Below are 17,859 nucleotides of genomic sequence, written 5' to 3' on the forward strand. Positions count from 1 at the left end.
CGCATGCGCTACATGTCCCTGTGGCGTAGGACCTCGTCCCACCGCTACTCAGAGCCAGGCGGGGACCGGTGCTGCGGGCGTCGGCCGCCAGGGTAGACATGGGGGCCGGCCGCACGGGGTCTGTGCTTGCTGTCCTGGGAGTGCTTGGTATCTGTGCGGCCAAAGGCCCAGGACCCGCGGCGGAGGGGCAGACCGGCGGGGAGGCGGGGTGGGCGGAGCCGTGGGATGGCGCGGTTTTCCGGCCTCCTTCGGCGCTGGGCGCAGTGGGGGTGGCTCGCAGTCCGGGGGCCCCGCGGCCCGGGAGGGAGGAACCGGTGGACTTGCCGGTGCTGCTGTGGTGGAGTCCGGGGCTGTTTCCTCACTTCCAGGGAGACTCGGAGCGCATCGAGTGCGCGCGCGGCGCGTGCGTGGCGTCCCGGGACCGACGGGTGCGGGGAGACTCGCGGACGCGCGCGCTGCTCTTCTACGGCACCGACTTCCGCGCGTCCGAGGCGCCGCTTCCGCGCCTGGCGCACCAGAGCTGGGCGCTTCTGCACGAGGAGTCGCCCCTGAACAACTTCTTGCTGAGTCACGGTCCGGGCATCCGCCTCTTCAACCTTACCGCCACCTTCAGTCGCTACTCGGACTACCCGCTGCCGCTGCAGTGGCTGCCGGGGATCGCTTACCTGCGCCGCGCGGCACCTCCGCTCGAGGAGCGCGCACAGTGGCGCCGCCGCGGCTACGCGCCGCTGCTCTATCTGCAGTCCCACTGCGACGTGCCTGCGGACCGGGACCGCTACGTGCGCGAGCTCATGCGCTACATTCCGGTGGGTGAAGGCCGGGCAGGGCGGGAAGGGGAGGGTGGCGCGTGGGGCTGAGGCTGGGACTCCTGACGGCCGTGCGTCTTGACGGCCGTGCTCTACCCCACTCAGGTGGACTCCTATGGGAAGTGCCTGCAGAATCGGGAGCTGCCCGCGCCGCGGTTACGGGACACAGCCACAGCCACCACCGAGGATCCAGAGCTCTTGGCCTTCTTGTCCCGCTATAAATTCCATTTGGCCCTCGAAAATGCCATCTGCGACGACTACATGACAGAAAAACTGTGGCGCCCCATGCACCTCGGCGCTGTACCCGTGTACCGCGGCTCTCCCTCTGTGAGGGACTGGATGCCGAACAACCACTCCATCATCCTCATTGACGACTTTGAGTCGCCGCAGAAGCTGGCAGAGTTTATTGACTTCCTGGACAAAAATGATGAAGAATATATGAAATACTTGGCATACAAGCAACCTGGGGGCGTCACTAACCAGTTCCTTCTGGATAGTTTGAAGCAGCGCGAATGGGGAGTGAATGACCCCTTACTGCCTAACTACCTTAATGGCTTTGAGTGTTTTGTCTGTGACCACGAACTGGCGCGGCTGGATACCGAGAAGGCCCATGCAGCCTCTCCTGGGAACAGCCCGGTCCCTGAGCCTCATATTGCCCAGCCTTCACACATGGACTGCCCGGTGCCCACACCTGGCTTTGGCAGTGTGGAAGAGATTCCTGAGAATGACAGGTAAGCATAGCTGGGGTCCCCTGGGGCTGTCAAATTTACAGACTTGCTTCCTGCAGGCAATAAACTAGCCCTGGGTGCTGAGGGGATGTTGTATAAGGAAATTATGACATGAGGTCACTATGCCTTTAAGGTATCAAGAGTCTAAGAGAAGACAAATTGCACAAGAGCAGTAGAAAATGTGAGAGGTAATTGAGAGCAACAACATAGGAAAATCAGCTTTTATAAACAGTGTTTGTAGTAGTGCTTCAAAAAAGGCTTCAACTAGAGCAGAAAGCCTGTTTAGGGAAGTGATGAGGGACAAAGTTGGGCCAGGTTATACATATTCTGAATACCAGGCTCTGGAGCTGGACTGTCCTGAAAATCAGCTCAGCTATTTATTGAGCATCTTCAACACGGTGGGGCTGTGGATGAGAAATACAGAAGTGTTTCCAGGGAGGTTTGTCTGCAGTAATCAGGGTTTATACCTGTTAACTTGGTGTAACTATTAACAGCATCTCCTTTCACTCTTAAAATTACCCTGATTTGGATGATAAATTATGTTTGTCCTAGACAGAATAGAAGGGATGCTTTCAAAAGATGATTAATGATTGTGGCCAATGGTGGGTTGGAAGGGAAGTGAGGAGGCTACTGAAGTAGGCAGCAGAAGATGGTGGCATTGGGAAACAAGGCCAGCATAGGAGATGGGGTAAAAAAACGTTGAAGCCACTTGCAGCAAACCACACCTGTAAGGGGAGGGGTGAAAAAAAGATGATGTTTGAGACTGCTGGAATAACCTGCAGAGATCACCTTGGACAGTGGATGGCGGCAGAGCGCTGGCACAGTTTGGTCCTGGGAGTGGAGTGGATTTGTATCCAGTAATTTACATCAGGTAGTTTGTATCTAGTTTGTGCAGAACATATGATTTATCAGAGGAAAAGTGTAACATTAAAAAAAGAGAAACATTCAGGTTATGGCTCATCTAGACACTGGATACTGTTGCACTTCTTGATTACTGAAACAGGTGTAACATAAAAAGTAACCATCTAAATACACTCCCTTGCTTTTCTTAGGAAGATTACTGTTTCCATAGTTTCGCCCCTGCTCTGCCTGCCTCTTAATTCCCTCCACATTTGGAGACCAAGAGCAGGCAAGTCAGGAAATTTAACTCAACTGGGATATGTGTGTATGTGTGGGGGGGGGGCTTGGATAATGAATTTGTGTTTTTGGCTCACTGCCTGTCACTTGGATTAGTACTGGATTTACTTCACATTTCCTTCCCTCAAAGCAGATCCTTGGTCCTAACCAGAAGCCACTGTATCTGCTGAAGATTTCTTTGGCCATTGGGAGGAAGGTAGGATTCATAGTTGTCTTGAGGTTCCATAATCCAACTCTCACTTTGATGTTTCAGCTGGAAGGAGATGTGGCTCCAAGATTATTGGCAAGGTCTGGACCAGGGGGAAGCTCTCACTGCCATGATCCACAACAATGAGACACTTCAGGGGAAATTTTGGGATTACCTAACAGAGATCTTCATGAAAAGGAACCAAAATCTCTAATTGCTCATACAAGTATTTAACTTGACAGAGCTAAGGAGATGGAAGTCCTTCAACCATGGGACATGAAGGATATCCGATGCACAAGTCCTTAATGAACACTATCTTACCATGAATCCCAGGAGTAAGTTATATCCACTGATATTTTATTCTAATCATGTGTAGCCAGGGTCTCAGCCTATGATAATAGAGCCTCTTCTCAAGGAGAGATGAAGGCATCCAGTTTTTGATTCAATGGAAACCAGAAGCCTGAAACACCCCCATTTGATTCAAGGTGCTGATCAACAGAATTTTTAAAGAACTTCTTATTTTTCTAGCTCTTTCTGCCTCTCAATCGTGATTGGGACATGTTAGTACTTGGCTGTGAATGAGGTAAGATGGGCCAGGTTTAAAGTATGAAAACCTCTCCTGTATTCTTTAAACTACTCATTATTCAGTACCTTTTCCTAATTTCTATTCCTGTCTCTAGCTTTATAAACTGTTTATGTTGGTGGTGAAGCAAAACTCCTGGTGGGTTGTATCCTGGCTCTCTCGAGTTGTATTTTTTTTATATCACTTACTTTGCCTTTCATGTCAGCCTTTTTATTTTGAATGGCTTTTCTTGCCTGATTTTCCACAATTTCTGTTGGAGATGGGGTAGCCTTGCCACCATTCCCACACTCATTTCCACCTGCATTAAACTGGCTATAGATCGGACACCTTTTCTTACTGCTGATTTGCTTCACATCTAGGGCATATCTGAAATTCCTTCTCACCTCATGAATATCAAGATTCAGAGGCTAATAAATACCATGTCAACTTAAGGAATCATCCTGCTTTATTAGAGATGGAGACTCAGGCTGGAAATGATAGCAGAAAAAGTCGTCATTTCAGAAGGTTAAAAATAGGTCAATATGAATCAAAGTGCAGATTTTTATAGGTCTTTGGTCTTTTTCTGTCTGCCTAATGAACTCTTCTATTTTATTATCTTTATATGCTACAAAAGTCCATTTCCCCCCAAAACTCATGAAAACTACGGTGGAAGAAACAGCCCAGCAATATAGCTCTAGTAATCATCTCATATTATCTCATATTCTGTGGCACTTTTAAGTGGGATAAACATTCCAACTTCATTCTATTACTGTTACAGTGCATAACTTTATAGTACTTACTGAGACCATATTTTGATGAAGTCCACCCAAGGCCCTAAACCCAAGGGGTTGAGAGGTGAAGCAAGACATTTAAGCCATCATGACTGGCTGGCTAAATAAAAAGTTGTTAGATTTGGGGAGGTAGCCAAACACTTCTATTACTGTGGTTTAAACATACAGCTTAATGGAGAGGGAGATCGTCTGCTTTTTCTGGGGCAGTGGAACAAGGAAGAACACCTTGGATCTTAGAACTACACTGGTTGTAATATATTAATGAATTATCACTAGAGAAATCCCATAGCTTATCAATATATCTGGTTTAAATTAGTGTGTATGCATGTGTATATACACACACATTATATACAGACATATATATGTGGTTGTAAAGACTGAAGAGGAAGATGATGCTTATGACTTCAGTATAGACTATGTATAATAGAACCTTGGGTATCTACAAGGTTTTAATATTGAACAGCCTGCTAAGCTGTTCCATGTGTGATATACCAGTTTGTTTTTAAATTTAAAAAATCTAGCTCTTTATTTACATCAAAGCTAACATCAAGTGTTTATTTTAAAACATAATGGCACTTCCTTTGAATGGGGTAAAGATCAGAGACTTTACAATTTCTGGCTGACATGAAACTATACAATATCCCACAAAATGGAAATGCTCCAACAGACCTCACAATAAAAATTTATATATGTGGGGTGCTCATATGTATATTGGGCTTCCCTTGTGGCTCAGCTGGTAAAGGATCCGCCTGCAGTGTGGGAGACCTGGGTTCGATCCCTGTGTTGGGAAAATCCCCTGGAGAAGGGAAAGGCTACCCACTCCAGTATTCTGGCCTGGAGAATTCCATGGACTGTGTATAGTTCATGGGGTCACAGTTGGATTTTCACTTTCATATATACATATGTGATGCTTCCACTAGGGCCCCATACTTATTGTGACCTTTGAAGATGTAGCCAACGGAAGTTATAATTTAGGCTGGATTTCACTGCCAGGGTGATTCTTTTTTTCTTTTTTTGACTGTGCCACACAGCTTGTGGGACATCAGTTCCCTGACCTGGGACTGAATCTGGGCCCGTGGCAGTGAAAGAGCAGAGTCCCAACCACTGGACCACCAGGGAACTCCCTTTTCTCATTTAATAAAAAATGCCCTTCAGGACTTCCTTAGCAGTCCAGTGTTTAAGATTCTGCCTTCCAATGCAGCGGGGTAAATTTGATCCTTAGTTCCCTGGTCCCGAACTAAGATCCCACATACCCCAAGGAGCAGCCAAGAAAAAAAAGGGCCCTTCATAACAGCATGGGAAGTTTTCTGTTTGGACTTTTGCAGAAAAGAACAAGAAAGACAGACCTTTGAAAATACTTATGTTAAAATTTGATATAGTACAGACTCTTACAAAAGCCAAATTCGGGACTCTGATTTCTAAGTATGCAAGCTATTTAAATGCAGACACCAGTTTATACCGTATACAAAATACAGTATTACCCAAGTGCAAACTAAGGTTAGGACTCAAATTTCATTATGTGCAATAAAATGGGTAGGCAATGGTTATGCAAGGTGTAGAATCATTCTTACTTCTCGTGTTTAATTACACCAGTTAAACTGGCACTACCTTAGCACTTTTATGTACAAAGTAGGCCAGTTGTTTATGAATGATTGTGGATGGAGACTCCTCCCTGGTTTGTGGTCAGTGCTTCCGAGACTTTCTTCTTTATTCCTCTTACCACAAAATTATTCCACAAAAGAGCAGGGTAAACCAGGTGCTACCTTTCCACAAGGGAAAGCAGAACCAGAAGTAGCCACACGGCTATCCAACGGCTTCACTTTCTCTGTGGAGAAAGCAAGCAATGTGAACTTTCTGTGGTTTGGGGCCCAGCCTGCTGTGTAGACCACAGCAGGCTTGAGGTTATTAGTGGTAGAAGTGTCCGATAGGAATCAACTTTATTTGTGTTGCTGGAGTGGGGGTGGAGCATGGGGCTGATGCCTTTATAATTCCCAAGCGTTGCTATTTTCTATTGTCTCAGGTTTAATTTTGTATAATAAATGGCTTCTTTTTAAACAGTGTCTTCTGCTTGACTTTATTTCTGGGGTGAACATGGTAAAGTTGGAGACTTGCAAAAATATTTCAAACATTTGTTCATTTAACAAGTATGTATAAAAAAAAATAAAAAAAATTAAAAAAACAAGTATGTATTGGCACTACTCTAGGCCCTAGGATACAGCACTAAACAAGATTGACAAGGTCCCTTCTCTCATTATGGGTACATTTTAAATGGGCGTTGGGGTTAAGGCCGTAAACAAACAATAAATGGACAAGATAATCCAGACGATGATAGGTACTATGAAGAAAATAAAACATGTTGATGGTGGTTTGCATGGAAGTCAGGGAACTCGTCTTTGACATGAAGTGAGACCCAACAGAGCAAAAAGAACCAGTCATGCAGAGATAAATGGGAAGATTTTAAGTATCTGTGACAAGTGATTAGCACACACTCAATTTACATAACCAAATAAATACTGCTCCTCCAAAGTAATCATCTTATGAACTATAAGGCTGTCCAAGTTATGCTTCCATTACCAGAAACATTTCTTGGAGATCATGTGTAAATGCCTTGAGCATCAGTGGTACCTCTTTGGACTGAGTTTTGTAAACAGCTAAGTCACTTCAGAGGGGCAGGGGGAAAAAAAGGTCACTTAGCACCAAGTCTAGTTAAAGCTAGGCATTACAATCCAAGGGCCAAATGTATAAATAGAAATGATACTGCAAAGTATCTTCGCAGGATTGGCGAGAAGATTAAATAAAATGACGAATGTGAGAAAGTGCTTAAACCTCACCTTATCCAATGACATCACTACAAATGAGAAAACTGTCGAGTCCAGCTCGACAGCACAGGTTCCCAAAGTGCCACCATGGCGAAAGAATGAGAAACAAAGTTACAGTGGGGATCAGGGAACCAACAGCCCCACAAGGTGAAGGTACCCAAACTGATCTCAAGTCTGCTTTATTATACTTTTTGAGACTTGCTTGTATGTGTGTACATGAGCACAGCGGGCCAGGTGGCCTTCAGTCATAATCCTGCGCAGTTAACATTTAATATCTTTGTATCCCCCTTTTTCTGCCTCAAGGACAGAGACCCAGGTAATCTTTATGTGCCTCCCAGGCACCAAGGATAGGAACAGTCTGTTGATGGCTTTCCATCTGCAGGCGTACATCCTGCTTTCAAGATGTTTTCTGTTCCTTCTTGGATTCCTTCAGGAGTCACATACTGAATCATGTCCTCTCAGCAAGATTGTTTAATTCTTTTGTCAGGCCTTTTAGTAGGCCTGTCTCCTACATCTCCCCCTTTTTGTTTTTGTAGATAACTGAATATAGTCAAGAAGGCTAACTGTTGCTGCTGCTTCTTTCTTGTTCTTCTCCAGACTACACAGAGACAAAACAGAATGATTAATAAAACACTGCAACTACTTATAAGTCCATAACCATAGGATTTGATTTGTTTGAGAGGATTTAAGGCACTCCTTCAGCTATAGCATTAAACAAAGAAGAGCCAGTAATCACATCAAGTTTTTTATTAAAGGTGTCTAGAATGTCACATTGTAACTCTTGTATATCTAATGTAATATTTCCTTGATTTAGTAAGTGTAGTTTAACTTTATCCCAGTTAAAAGTCAATTGATCACATTTATGTGCAGTCACACAGAATGATGTGTAATTCCAGTCACACTTTAGTCTTAATTGTTTTTGTAGACTTACCAATTGACCTCCCAATAAAATAACAGATTGTTGTAAGTCAGCCACTTGTGAAGCCAATTTTTCATCTATTTTTTGTTGAGTGGACCAAAGAACGTCTGCATCCTTATGCCATTCTTGTACAAAATGAACAGATTGATGCAATGCTATTCTGGGCACTGCTGTAGTGGTGGTGATTGCTATAATTCCCAGAATAGCTGCTATTAACATACCAATAAATCTTTTTGTTCTTTTTAAAGTTGCTTTTATAATTTCTTCTATGGCATAAAGAGTAGGGCTTTTTTGCCAGCCTCTTTGCAAATCCACTGGTATCCAAATACCTGTCCGAGTTTTTAAAACATAAATACTTTGCCAAGATTCACTGAAAGGAATGGTATTGTTTAAACATGTATAAAAAGAACAATTTATACAATTTATAAGACCAGTAGAAATGTTATATATCGCTGGCCCTAACAGAAACACAAAAGGTAATCTTACACAGGCCTGAATAGTATGAGTAGAATTTTTAGTAAAATTAAAAGTTGCCTTAGAAAAAAAAAAAAAAAAAAGTTGCCATAGGATCATTTAAGACATTCAGTGTAACGGCCATTGCAAGCCTTAAGGGTTTTGGAGGCCATAGGCGCCTCCCAAATCGCATTCTGTCCTGGGTGATGGATGAGGTGAGGAACGGCTCGGGGGGCAAATCCCTCTCTATGCCATGTCAAAGATGCAGTCCCACATGCCTCATGATGATACAGCCGTGGACTAGAAATATTTGTTCCTTTAATCTCAGGTGTTCTTCTAGGGCCCCAAACTATATCTGTCCCTCAGGAGTATTTGGTAACAGATGACCTTCAGACCCTCTAAAATTTTCCCACTGGATCCTGTCCTCCATCCATACCACATCCTGTTCTTAAAGCACAGCCTGGAAGATTAGGACCACTATGATGTATGGTGGAATTTTCTCTTTCTTTAAAAGTAAGTGCTGTTAATAAGAAAAAAAAAAGTGTTCTTATTCTCTCCAGGCTTTTCTACAATAGAAAGCCATCCCTGGAATCCTGTCTTTAAACAGAATTCTCCAAATCCTATACAAATGGATGTGCTGTTTGTTCTTACTGTATAATTTTTTAGAGATCATCCTTCTTCCTTTTTTAAAGGAAGGCTTTGATCATAAGGACCAGGAAGCCAGGCTGAATCATTGATAAATATGGGAATACTGAATCTTCCTATGTAATGGGTCTTAATAAAGGAGGATTGGGAATATATGCCCAATAATGACGACTGGAATCAGCTTGAACACTTACCGACATTGTGATAAGGGTTACCATAGCCAGTAGTAGATTGGCAGATGTTTTTGGAAGGCCACGATGATGAACTAGGCTCTCAGCTTCCTGTGATAACTTTTTTATCTGCCCCCAAGTGGGTATTGTAGCAGTTCACATTCGCTTGGTCTTGGCAGGCCCAGGTTCTAATGTAAGGTGTGATAGGGCATGCGTCAGAGGTCTGGAAAGTGGGTCTATATCAAATCATGTTTTTTCCCCTCCAGTACCAGATTCTCCTCCTCAGGATCCATTGGTGTTCATTTTCCTCTATTAAGATAAGAGCATACCCTCTTCCTTGTTTAAGCATGATACCCTGCTTCCATTCCCTGTCCTCTCCACATTATTTTTTGCCAAACCTCCTGTAAGGGAGAAACTTTAAGGGAAGTATCTTTAGTCTGTTGTGAAAAGTTCCAGTGAACCTCAGCTGCTGGTTTCTCATATACCCCTCTTTTTTTTTTTTTAATATAGCCCTCTTATGTCCAAAAAATTTAGTGTAAAAACAGCTAGAGCTATTTTATCCTTTAATAGGGGAAAGAGGTCCCAAGCCATACTGTTCTCCCCCTTTTTGTTTTGGTAGTATAAGTTCTAAAGTTAGGTGGGCACGTTTGATGATGGCTTGTCCTTGAGGATTATAAGGAATGCCTGTAATATGTTTAATAGACCAGTTAGCTAAAAATGTTTGAAAGATATGACCTTTATAAGAAGGCCCATTGTTAGTTTTTATAGTTTCTGGTAGGCCCATATAGGCAAAAGCTTGTTGTAAATGAGGGATACATTGAGTAGTTGATTCTCCATTATGAACTGAAGCAAAAATCATTCCAGAATATGTGTCAACGGAAACATGTATTAAACCTAAATTACCAAAAGAGGGCATATGAGTAACATCAGTTTGCCATAAGTCATTAGGATATAATCTACGAGGAATTACGCCTTCCTGATTTATGGGCACTATTGTGGAAGTCTGACATGTAGGGCATCGAGAAACAGTATTTTTAGCTTGTTGTCAGGATAATTGAAATCGATGTTGTAATCCTCTGACGTTAAAGTAAGTTAAGTCATGAAACTGAGTGGGAGTAAGGAATGTAGTTAATTTAACATCAATCTGGTCATTACCTTCTGATAAAGGTCCTGGTAATTGAGATTGAGAGCGGATATGAGTAATATGAAATGGAAATTGTCGATTCCCAACTATATCTTGTAATTTCAAAAATAACTGATGAATGGGAGGGTCCGAGACAGGAATATGAATAGTCTCTATCTGGAAAGTTACCTTAACAACATATTGAGAATCTGAGATAATATTAATGGGTACTAGAATGTCTGACAGGACAGTAATTATGGCATCTAGTTCAGCTTGTTTTATTGATGAATATGATGACTGCCAAATTTTGGTGGTTGGACCATAATATCCAGCTTTACATTCTTTATTTGCATCTGTAAAAAAGATAGGAGCACACTTGATCGGTTCTGTTTTAGTTATTCTAGGCAATGTAAAACATGTTTTTTAAGAAAATTAATTAATTTAGAAGATGGATAGTGACAATCAATTGTACCAATAAAATCAGATAATGCTATCTGCCATTCCATGTTTTGTGCAAAAAGTCATTCTATCTGATCTTTAGCTAAAGGAACTATTATATATTTGGGATCATATCCTGAAATTTGTCAAATACGAGTCCTCAATTTAAAAAGCAATTTACTAATAAGGTCTACATAGGTAGTCAATAATTTTGTTTGTTTATAGGGTAAAAATACCCATTCTAATTATAAATTCATTTTGCCCTATTATTCCTATAGGAGAATGAGGTGTAGGCATAATTAAAGCAGTTAAAGGTTGTTGAATATTAATTCGAGATAACTGTTTTTCTTGTATGCCTTGATTAATTTCTTATAATTCTCGATTGGCTTCAGCTGTAAGTGTTCGTGGACTGTTGAGATCTGTATCTCCTTTTAGAGTATTAAATAAATTTGTCAAAGCATAATTAGGGATACCCAGTTTAGGTCGTAACCAATTAATATCTCCTACTAATTTTTGAAAGTTGTTCAGAATATTAAGGTGATCAGTTCTAATTTGTATCTTTTGAGGGGATACTGTATAATGATTAAGAATGTATCCCAAATAATTATTTTCTGTATTTTATCTGGGGCAATTATTAAACCAAATTCTTTTACTATATTTTGAGTGTCTAAAAATATATGGTGCAATAACTGATTATCTGGATGAGCCAATAAAATATCATTCATATAATGTATAACATAAGCTTGGGGATATTTTTGTCTAATGATAGATAAGGGCTGATTAATAAAAATTTGACATAAAGTAGGACTGTTCATCATTCCTTGGGGTAAGACAGTCCATTGATATCTCTGACTGGTATTAATGCTAGGGACAGTAAAAGCAAACTTAGGAGCATCAGGAGGGTCTAAAGGAATAGTAAAAAAAACAATCTTTTAAGTCTATTATTGTAAGATGTCATTTTTTAGGAATCATAGATGGTAAGAGAATACCTGGCTATAAGGCTCCCATGCGTTCGATTACAACATTAATTTTTCTTAGGTCTGTTAATATTCTCCATTTACCTGATTTTTTTTTTATAACAAAAACTGGGGAGTTCCAGGGGCTAGTAGATTCAATTATATGTCCTTGTTCTTTATGTTCTATTATTAGCTCATATAATGCTTCCAATTTTTCTCTGGTTAAGGGCCACTGCTCCATCTACATGGTTTTTTCTGAAAGCCAAGTCAGTTTCAATGCAGTTTTTTTTGAAGCAGTGGCCCTAGGATAAATTTGGATTTTGCAAAGGGTTATATCCCATATTGGCCATAATTTGTTTAGCTTGTGGGGATATAGTGGGTATGGTTACATATGCTCCCCATTGCATTCATAAATCTCGCCCCCAAAATTGATTGGAATATCTGCAATCAGAGGTTGCAAAGTGGCAGTTTGTTGTTCTGGGCCTTTACAGAGCATAGGTTGAGAGCTTTGAGAGGTATTATTCATAGTCCCTATTCCTGTTATAACAGTAGGAACTGATTTTAATGGTCAGGAGTGAGGCCAATGTTTTATAGCTATTATTGAAACATCAGCTCCTGTATCCATGAGCCCAGAGAATCTCTTTCCCATTATTTCTATATCTAGTTTTGGTCTCTCATCAGTAACACAGGTCGGCCAATATACTTGTTTTCCTATACTTCCAAATCCTCCTTCTCTTTTTCTAGGGGAATTATTAATCTTTATGTAAGGAAAGAGAAGGAGTTGTATAATTCGGTCTCTCTTTTATTTGATATGGTATATTAGTGCTCTTCATAACATGAATTTCCCCTTCAAAATCTTCAGTGATTCCAATGTGTATTTGAATGCCCTTTATAGTTAGACTACTTCTACCAACCATAAGTCCAACAGTGTTTTTGGGAAGAGGACCCCATATTCCTGTAGGAATTTTACATATTCCCATAGATGGCATCAATAATTGATTATCTAGGGCAGGAATATCTATTGTTGCGCTGCCTGAGGTTGCTGGAAGTAAATCATAGATTGATTGTTTTCTAATATTTGAGTGGGACATGTGAATGGGACTGCATTCCATGAACTTGGATTGTTTGGGGAGCCCCAGCTGGGCCCCAAAAGGCGTCTCCCAACAGAGGAGTCCTATCTTTATGAAATTTGGAATGGCATTGATTAGCCCAATGATTTCCTTTTTGACATTTAGAACATAATCCAGGGGACTTAGCTTCCCTTTTTTAATCATTATTATTTTTTATTTTACAATCTTTTTTCATATGTCCCAGTTTTCTGCATCCATGACATTTAATTTTATTGTCCTTTTTTCCTTTTGAAAGGGTCTGTGCCAATAATTGCATCTTATAGGGTTCTGATCCAATATCATGACACACCTTTATATAATCTTCCAAGTTGCTTCCCTGACCTTTTAAAGGTTGGAGAGCCTTTTGGCATTGAGAGTTAGCATTGCCATAAGCCAACAGCTGTAAAAGAATGTCCCTTAGATTAGGCTGAGCTACCGTGCTCATTAAATTTTGTCAAAGTCTGGCTATAAAGTCAACATAAGGGTCTCCATTAGACTAACTTGTGTAAATGATGGAGTAGTATGTCCAGGAGGATTAAGTTTTTCCCAAGCTCTTAAACATACAAATCGTACTTGGGAGAGGACCTGATCATCAAATTGTAATTGAGCCTGTATTCCAAAATATCCTCCTGACCCCATCAGCTGTTCCAAGGAAATGTTAATAGGTGGATTTGAAGCAGCATTTTTATGAGCTTGTTGATTTGTTTCATCTTGCCACCAGGTTTTAAACTGTAAAAATTCAGAGGATGATAAACAAGTTCTTGCAACCATATCTCAGTCAAAAGGGATCAGCATTTCAGCTTGTCAAAGTCCTTGAATTAAACCCATAGTATATGGAGAGTTAGTACCATATTGTGTACATGCTTGTTTTATCTCTTTGACTGTCTTAAAAGGAAGAGGATGATAATCGTAAGTAATAGCACCTTGTGGATCTTGTGGACCAGGGGAAACCTGAGTGACTACCACAGGGAGGGCTAGGGCATCTTCATCCCCTTGTAGTTGTGCCTGTCTAATTCCCCTTTGAAAGGGAGAAATATGGTTGGGCACTGTCAGAGGAGGTTTCAAAATGTCATCCCATGGAGTTTCCGGATCTAAAGGGGGTGGCTCCCTTAAGGGTGCTGAAGGATGAGCCACATTAACCATGGGGAAATGATCATTACTACCATATGATTTTATTTTCTTTCGCCCTTTTCGTTTGTGGTGCAGAGGTGCTTTTTCCCCTTCAGAATCACTATTCTCATATAAACGAGATTCATTCTCTGACTGTTCATGTATTGTCTCTATAGAATCTTCAGAATCGGAGGCTTCTGAATGTAAAAGTCCTAGTGCAGTGCTAATAAGATTCCCCAGTGACCAAATGAATACGTTCCCCACTATGATACCCCACTATGATAAGCTCTGCGCAGGCAACACATAATTTCTTGCTACTCTTTATACCTTAAAGTCCCTCTACCTGGATCAAGTCAATAGCAATGTTTTTCAATAGCAGAAAGTAAGTCTTTTAAAGTAGAATGAGAAACTTGCACTCCCGAGTTTTTCAACGAAGTCTTCAAGACTTGCATATACCCGGTATGCTTAGGGCTTCCCTTGTGGCTCAGATGGTAAAGAGTCTGCCTACAATGCGGGAGACCAGGGTTCAATCCCTAGGTCGGGAAGATCCTCTAGAAAAGGAAATGGCAACCCATGCCCCATTGTTACCCTGACTGAATTATCCATGGGGTGTACTCACCAGGTACTTTCCAGGTCCACCTCTTCAGTCAGAATTCCCCGTGTTCCTTGCCTCCTAAGGAGAAGCTTCCAAAGCTGGTTTCACTTTCAGGTCCCTGATGGGGCGCCACTTGTCAAGTCCAGCTCGACAACACAGGTTCTCCAAAGTGCCACCATGGCGAAAGAATGAGAAACACTCAAGAAAGTTACAGCAGGGATCAGGGGACCAACAGCCCCACGAGGTGAAGGTACCCAAACTGATCTCAAGTCTGCTTTATTATACTTTTTGAGACTTGCTTGTATGTGTGTACATGAGCACAGCGGGCCAGGTGGCCTTCAGTCATAATCCTGCGCAGTTAACATTTAATATTTTTGTATCCCCCTTTTTCTGCCTCAAGGACAGAGACCCAGGTAATCTTTATGTGCCTCCCAGGCACCAAGGATAGGAACAGTCTGTTGATGGCTTTCCATCCGCAGGCGTACATCCTGCTTTCAAGATGTTTTCTGTTCCTTCTTGGATTCCTTCAGGAGTCACACACTGAATCAGAGGACTGAATCATGTCCTCTCAGCAAGATTGTTTAATTCTTTTGTCAGGCCTTTTAGTAGGCCTGTCTCCTACAAAAACAATTCTTTAAGCCGCAGCAGTTGTTCAAATATACGAACCTATTTTTCTTCGCGGCTTCGAAGTGGCTCTAAAGGTAATCAAAACCATCGGTTCTTTAAAGTTTATTAAAATTAAACCATTCCCAATTTAGCATCTTAAAGTCTCACATTTTGATCCGCTCCCATCCTCTCTGTCCTTGCCTATGTCAATCACTCTCTAATGCAGACTTTACCACCGGAAACGTGCGCTCTTTCCTGGGTGTTCCTGGCCCCAGTACTGCCCAAGACTTTAGGGCCCAGAGTTCACAAAAGAGTCAGCGTGGACCCACAAAACAGCCCCAAAGATTCTCTTCCTAACCTGCACAAGTGTCCACACAAGTTCCGAAACCGGAATCAAGGCGACCCCGCCAAGAAAAGAATGAACAGCATCCTGGGGCGGGAGTTGGGTGGGTTGCAGCCGAGCCTTAGCGAGCTGGTAGGGGTCACGCAGGGTCACGCACGGCGCCGCAGAGCCTGCCGGGAGCTCGATGTGCAATGGCGACGCCAAGCCTCCGCGGTCGGCTAGCACGGCTTGGGAACCCGCGGAAGCCTATACTGAAGCCCAATAAGCCCCTCATCCTAGCTGACCATGTCGGGGAACGGCGCCGGGAGAAGGGCGGTGAGTCTTCGGAGCCTCGGAGGCCCCAGTGCGGAAGCCGGAGTAGTGCTGGAGGCTACTGGGTGGGAGGGTCGGAAAGTAAGGGTTTCTTTGTGACTGAGGATCCTCCCGTTCTGCCCCTCCAGAGGCGACCTGTATCACGGAGATGTCGATAATGATGGCCTGCTGGAAGCAGAATGAATTCCGCGACGAAGCGTGCAAAAAAGAGATCCGGGACTTCTTCGATTGTGCTTCGCGGGCTGAGGTGACAGGAGGCTTCTGGGGTGCCGTTTTGGGAGGAAAATAGGGGGCATACAGTAATGGTTCAGGGTACTGTTTTGAAATCTCTGTAATGCTGAGCGATTTGTTTCATTGCTTTCAGCTTTACCGGGTGCAAAATGAGGTTCATCATTAATATTCGTTTTACAGAATTTTTTTTATCAAGCGAAGACATGCATGGGAAAGCCACTTTTTAAAGTTTAAATTGCTGATCAAATAGACATTATTGTTTAACGTAAACTAGAGACAGTAAAGGACAGGTGGTTTGGTTTCCAGACTAAATTGCTGGCTGGCAATTGTATACTAAATTGTATAATTCAGATTTTACAATCATTCGTGGATCCCAAGTCCTATGAATGAAAGGGAACTGGGAAGATGACACAGATCTCCAGCCTGGTTAACACCTTAGTGTAATTTGGGTTGTGTGAGAAGTCTTAGCTTAGGTCCAGGCCTACTTCAGGACTGTCATTTTAATTTTTGTTCTGTGTTTTCAGGCAGCCCGAAAAATGAGATCAATCCAGGAGGATCTGGGAGAGTTGGGGAGTTTACCCCCCAAGAAATTGAATAAGCTGCTACAGAGGTTTCCTAACAAACCTCACGTCAGCTGAAAATGGAGAAGCATTTTCAATGACTGGACTTAGCTTCTGAGAACTAAATAGAGGCATTTTAGAGATATTTGCACTGCCATGCTCTCTTTGAAGAGTAGAAGGAGGCAAAACACCTGTCTTTTTTTTTTTTTTTTTACACTTTGGAAACATTACGTGAATGGAAATTTTGCTTTATTTTGAAATAAAATTTTCTGAAGAGAACTTGGCCTTTTGTCGTGGATTAGGTACTCCCACCATAGTTGAACCTTGTGTCCTCCCCTACATTCTGAAAGGTCTTTGCTCCCTGATTTGCAGCAGGAGCAGGACAAAAACCTTTGTGTTGTCCTGCAATTGAGGTCCTTTATACCATTTAGTGCCCTTGCCTTTGGATGCATTAAGGTTGTTATCCATATATGCCGTTTTTTTGCCATCATCTGTAAGTATATTTAGAGACAACCTATTTTTGTGCATAGCCTCTGTAAGGTGCTGCTGGAATAATCAGAGGTTCACAGATTAATAATCCACAGTTACTGCAGATGAATTTTATTTGGCCCACACAGTTAAAATTTAAATTAGCTGACCATAATAGAAAAAATGTCATAAAAAGTCCACTTTTTAGCTTCCCTTAAAAAAAAAAAAAAAAGACCTGACAACCCTAGTTTCTTATCCCCACATGGAAATAAAGATTAATCAAAAGTGTTGATTATCTCCATTCTCCAGAGATCTGGCCGTGGGACTCCCCCAAGTGGTGAGACTGAGACTTAATTGGCAATTATCATCTTTATGTATCACCTGTTCAGTAGTGTCATTAAGTTATCTGCCTAGTTGCTGAAGGCATTTACTTTTGTGACCTCTTGATATTCTATAGCCTGCCCTTTCAGACATACTGAGTTAACTTTTTCTATGTACTTTACAGCACATATATCCCCATTAAATATACAAAGGGATCAGTGGGGGTTTTAAAACTACAGTGGGATAATTATTAAGATAAAAGAAAGGGCCGAGCCTTCTTTAACGCGCCCCCCCCACACACCCCATTGATGGAGCACTGGACAACTGCCTATTCTGCCAGCTGAGGCTGTTAGGAAGAAGTTCAGTGCTTAGGTACTGTGGACTAGCCTTGAAGTTCTTAACCTTTGGTCAATAGACTCCCAGTAAGAGGTCTGTGAATATGAATAAGAAGAGAAAAAGTTATCTTTAAC

General features: G+C 42.0%; 2 protein-coding genes and 1 long non-coding RNA gene across 3 annotated transcripts; 2 read left to right on the top strand and 1 right to left on the bottom strand.

The window, feature by feature from the left end:
* The first annotated feature begins 57 nt into the window (after nt 1–57).
* FUT11 (fucosyltransferase 11) lies at nt 58–6,266 on the top strand. The gene is made up of 3 exons (XM_061161835.1): nt 58–806; nt 912–1,537; nt 2,925–6,266. Exons 1-3 carry the CDS (start codon nt 99–101, stop codon nt 3,070–3,072), a joined length of 1,482 nt encoding a protein of 493 aa, XP_061017818.1. The 5' UTR covers nt 58–98; the 3' UTR covers nt 3,073–6,266.
* A 91-nt stretch (nt 6,267–6,357) lies between these two features.
* Nucleotides 6,358–15,640, bottom strand: LOC133070117 (uncharacterized). The gene is made up of 3 exons (XR_009696079.1): nt 14,573–15,640; nt 9,242–9,405; nt 6,358–7,628 (listed from the first exon to the last, which is right to left on the bottom strand). It is a non-coding gene; the product is annotated as an uncharacterized LOC133070117 (long non-coding RNA).
* Nucleotides 15,641–15,647: 7 nt separating this feature from the next.
* On the top strand, nt 15,648–16,879 carry CHCHD1 (coiled-coil-helix-coiled-coil-helix domain containing 1). Its single transcript, XM_061161840.1, has 3 exons — nt 15,648–15,812; nt 15,938–16,056; nt 16,565–16,879. The coding sequence occupies exons 1-3, from the start codon at nt 15,689–15,691 to the stop codon at nt 16,676–16,678; spliced, it is 357 nt and encodes a 118-aa protein (XP_061017823.1). The 5' UTR covers nt 15,648–15,688; the 3' UTR covers nt 16,679–16,879.
* The last annotated feature ends 980 nt before the right edge of the window (nt 16,880–17,859 follow it).

The sequence above is a fragment of the Dama dama genome, chromosome 15 (assembly GCF_033118175.1).
Source record: "Dama dama isolate Ldn47 chromosome 15, ASM3311817v1, whole genome shotgun sequence".
In the NCBI taxonomy this organism is placed as follows: Eukaryota; Metazoa; Chordata; class Mammalia; order Artiodactyla; family Cervidae; genus Dama; species Dama dama.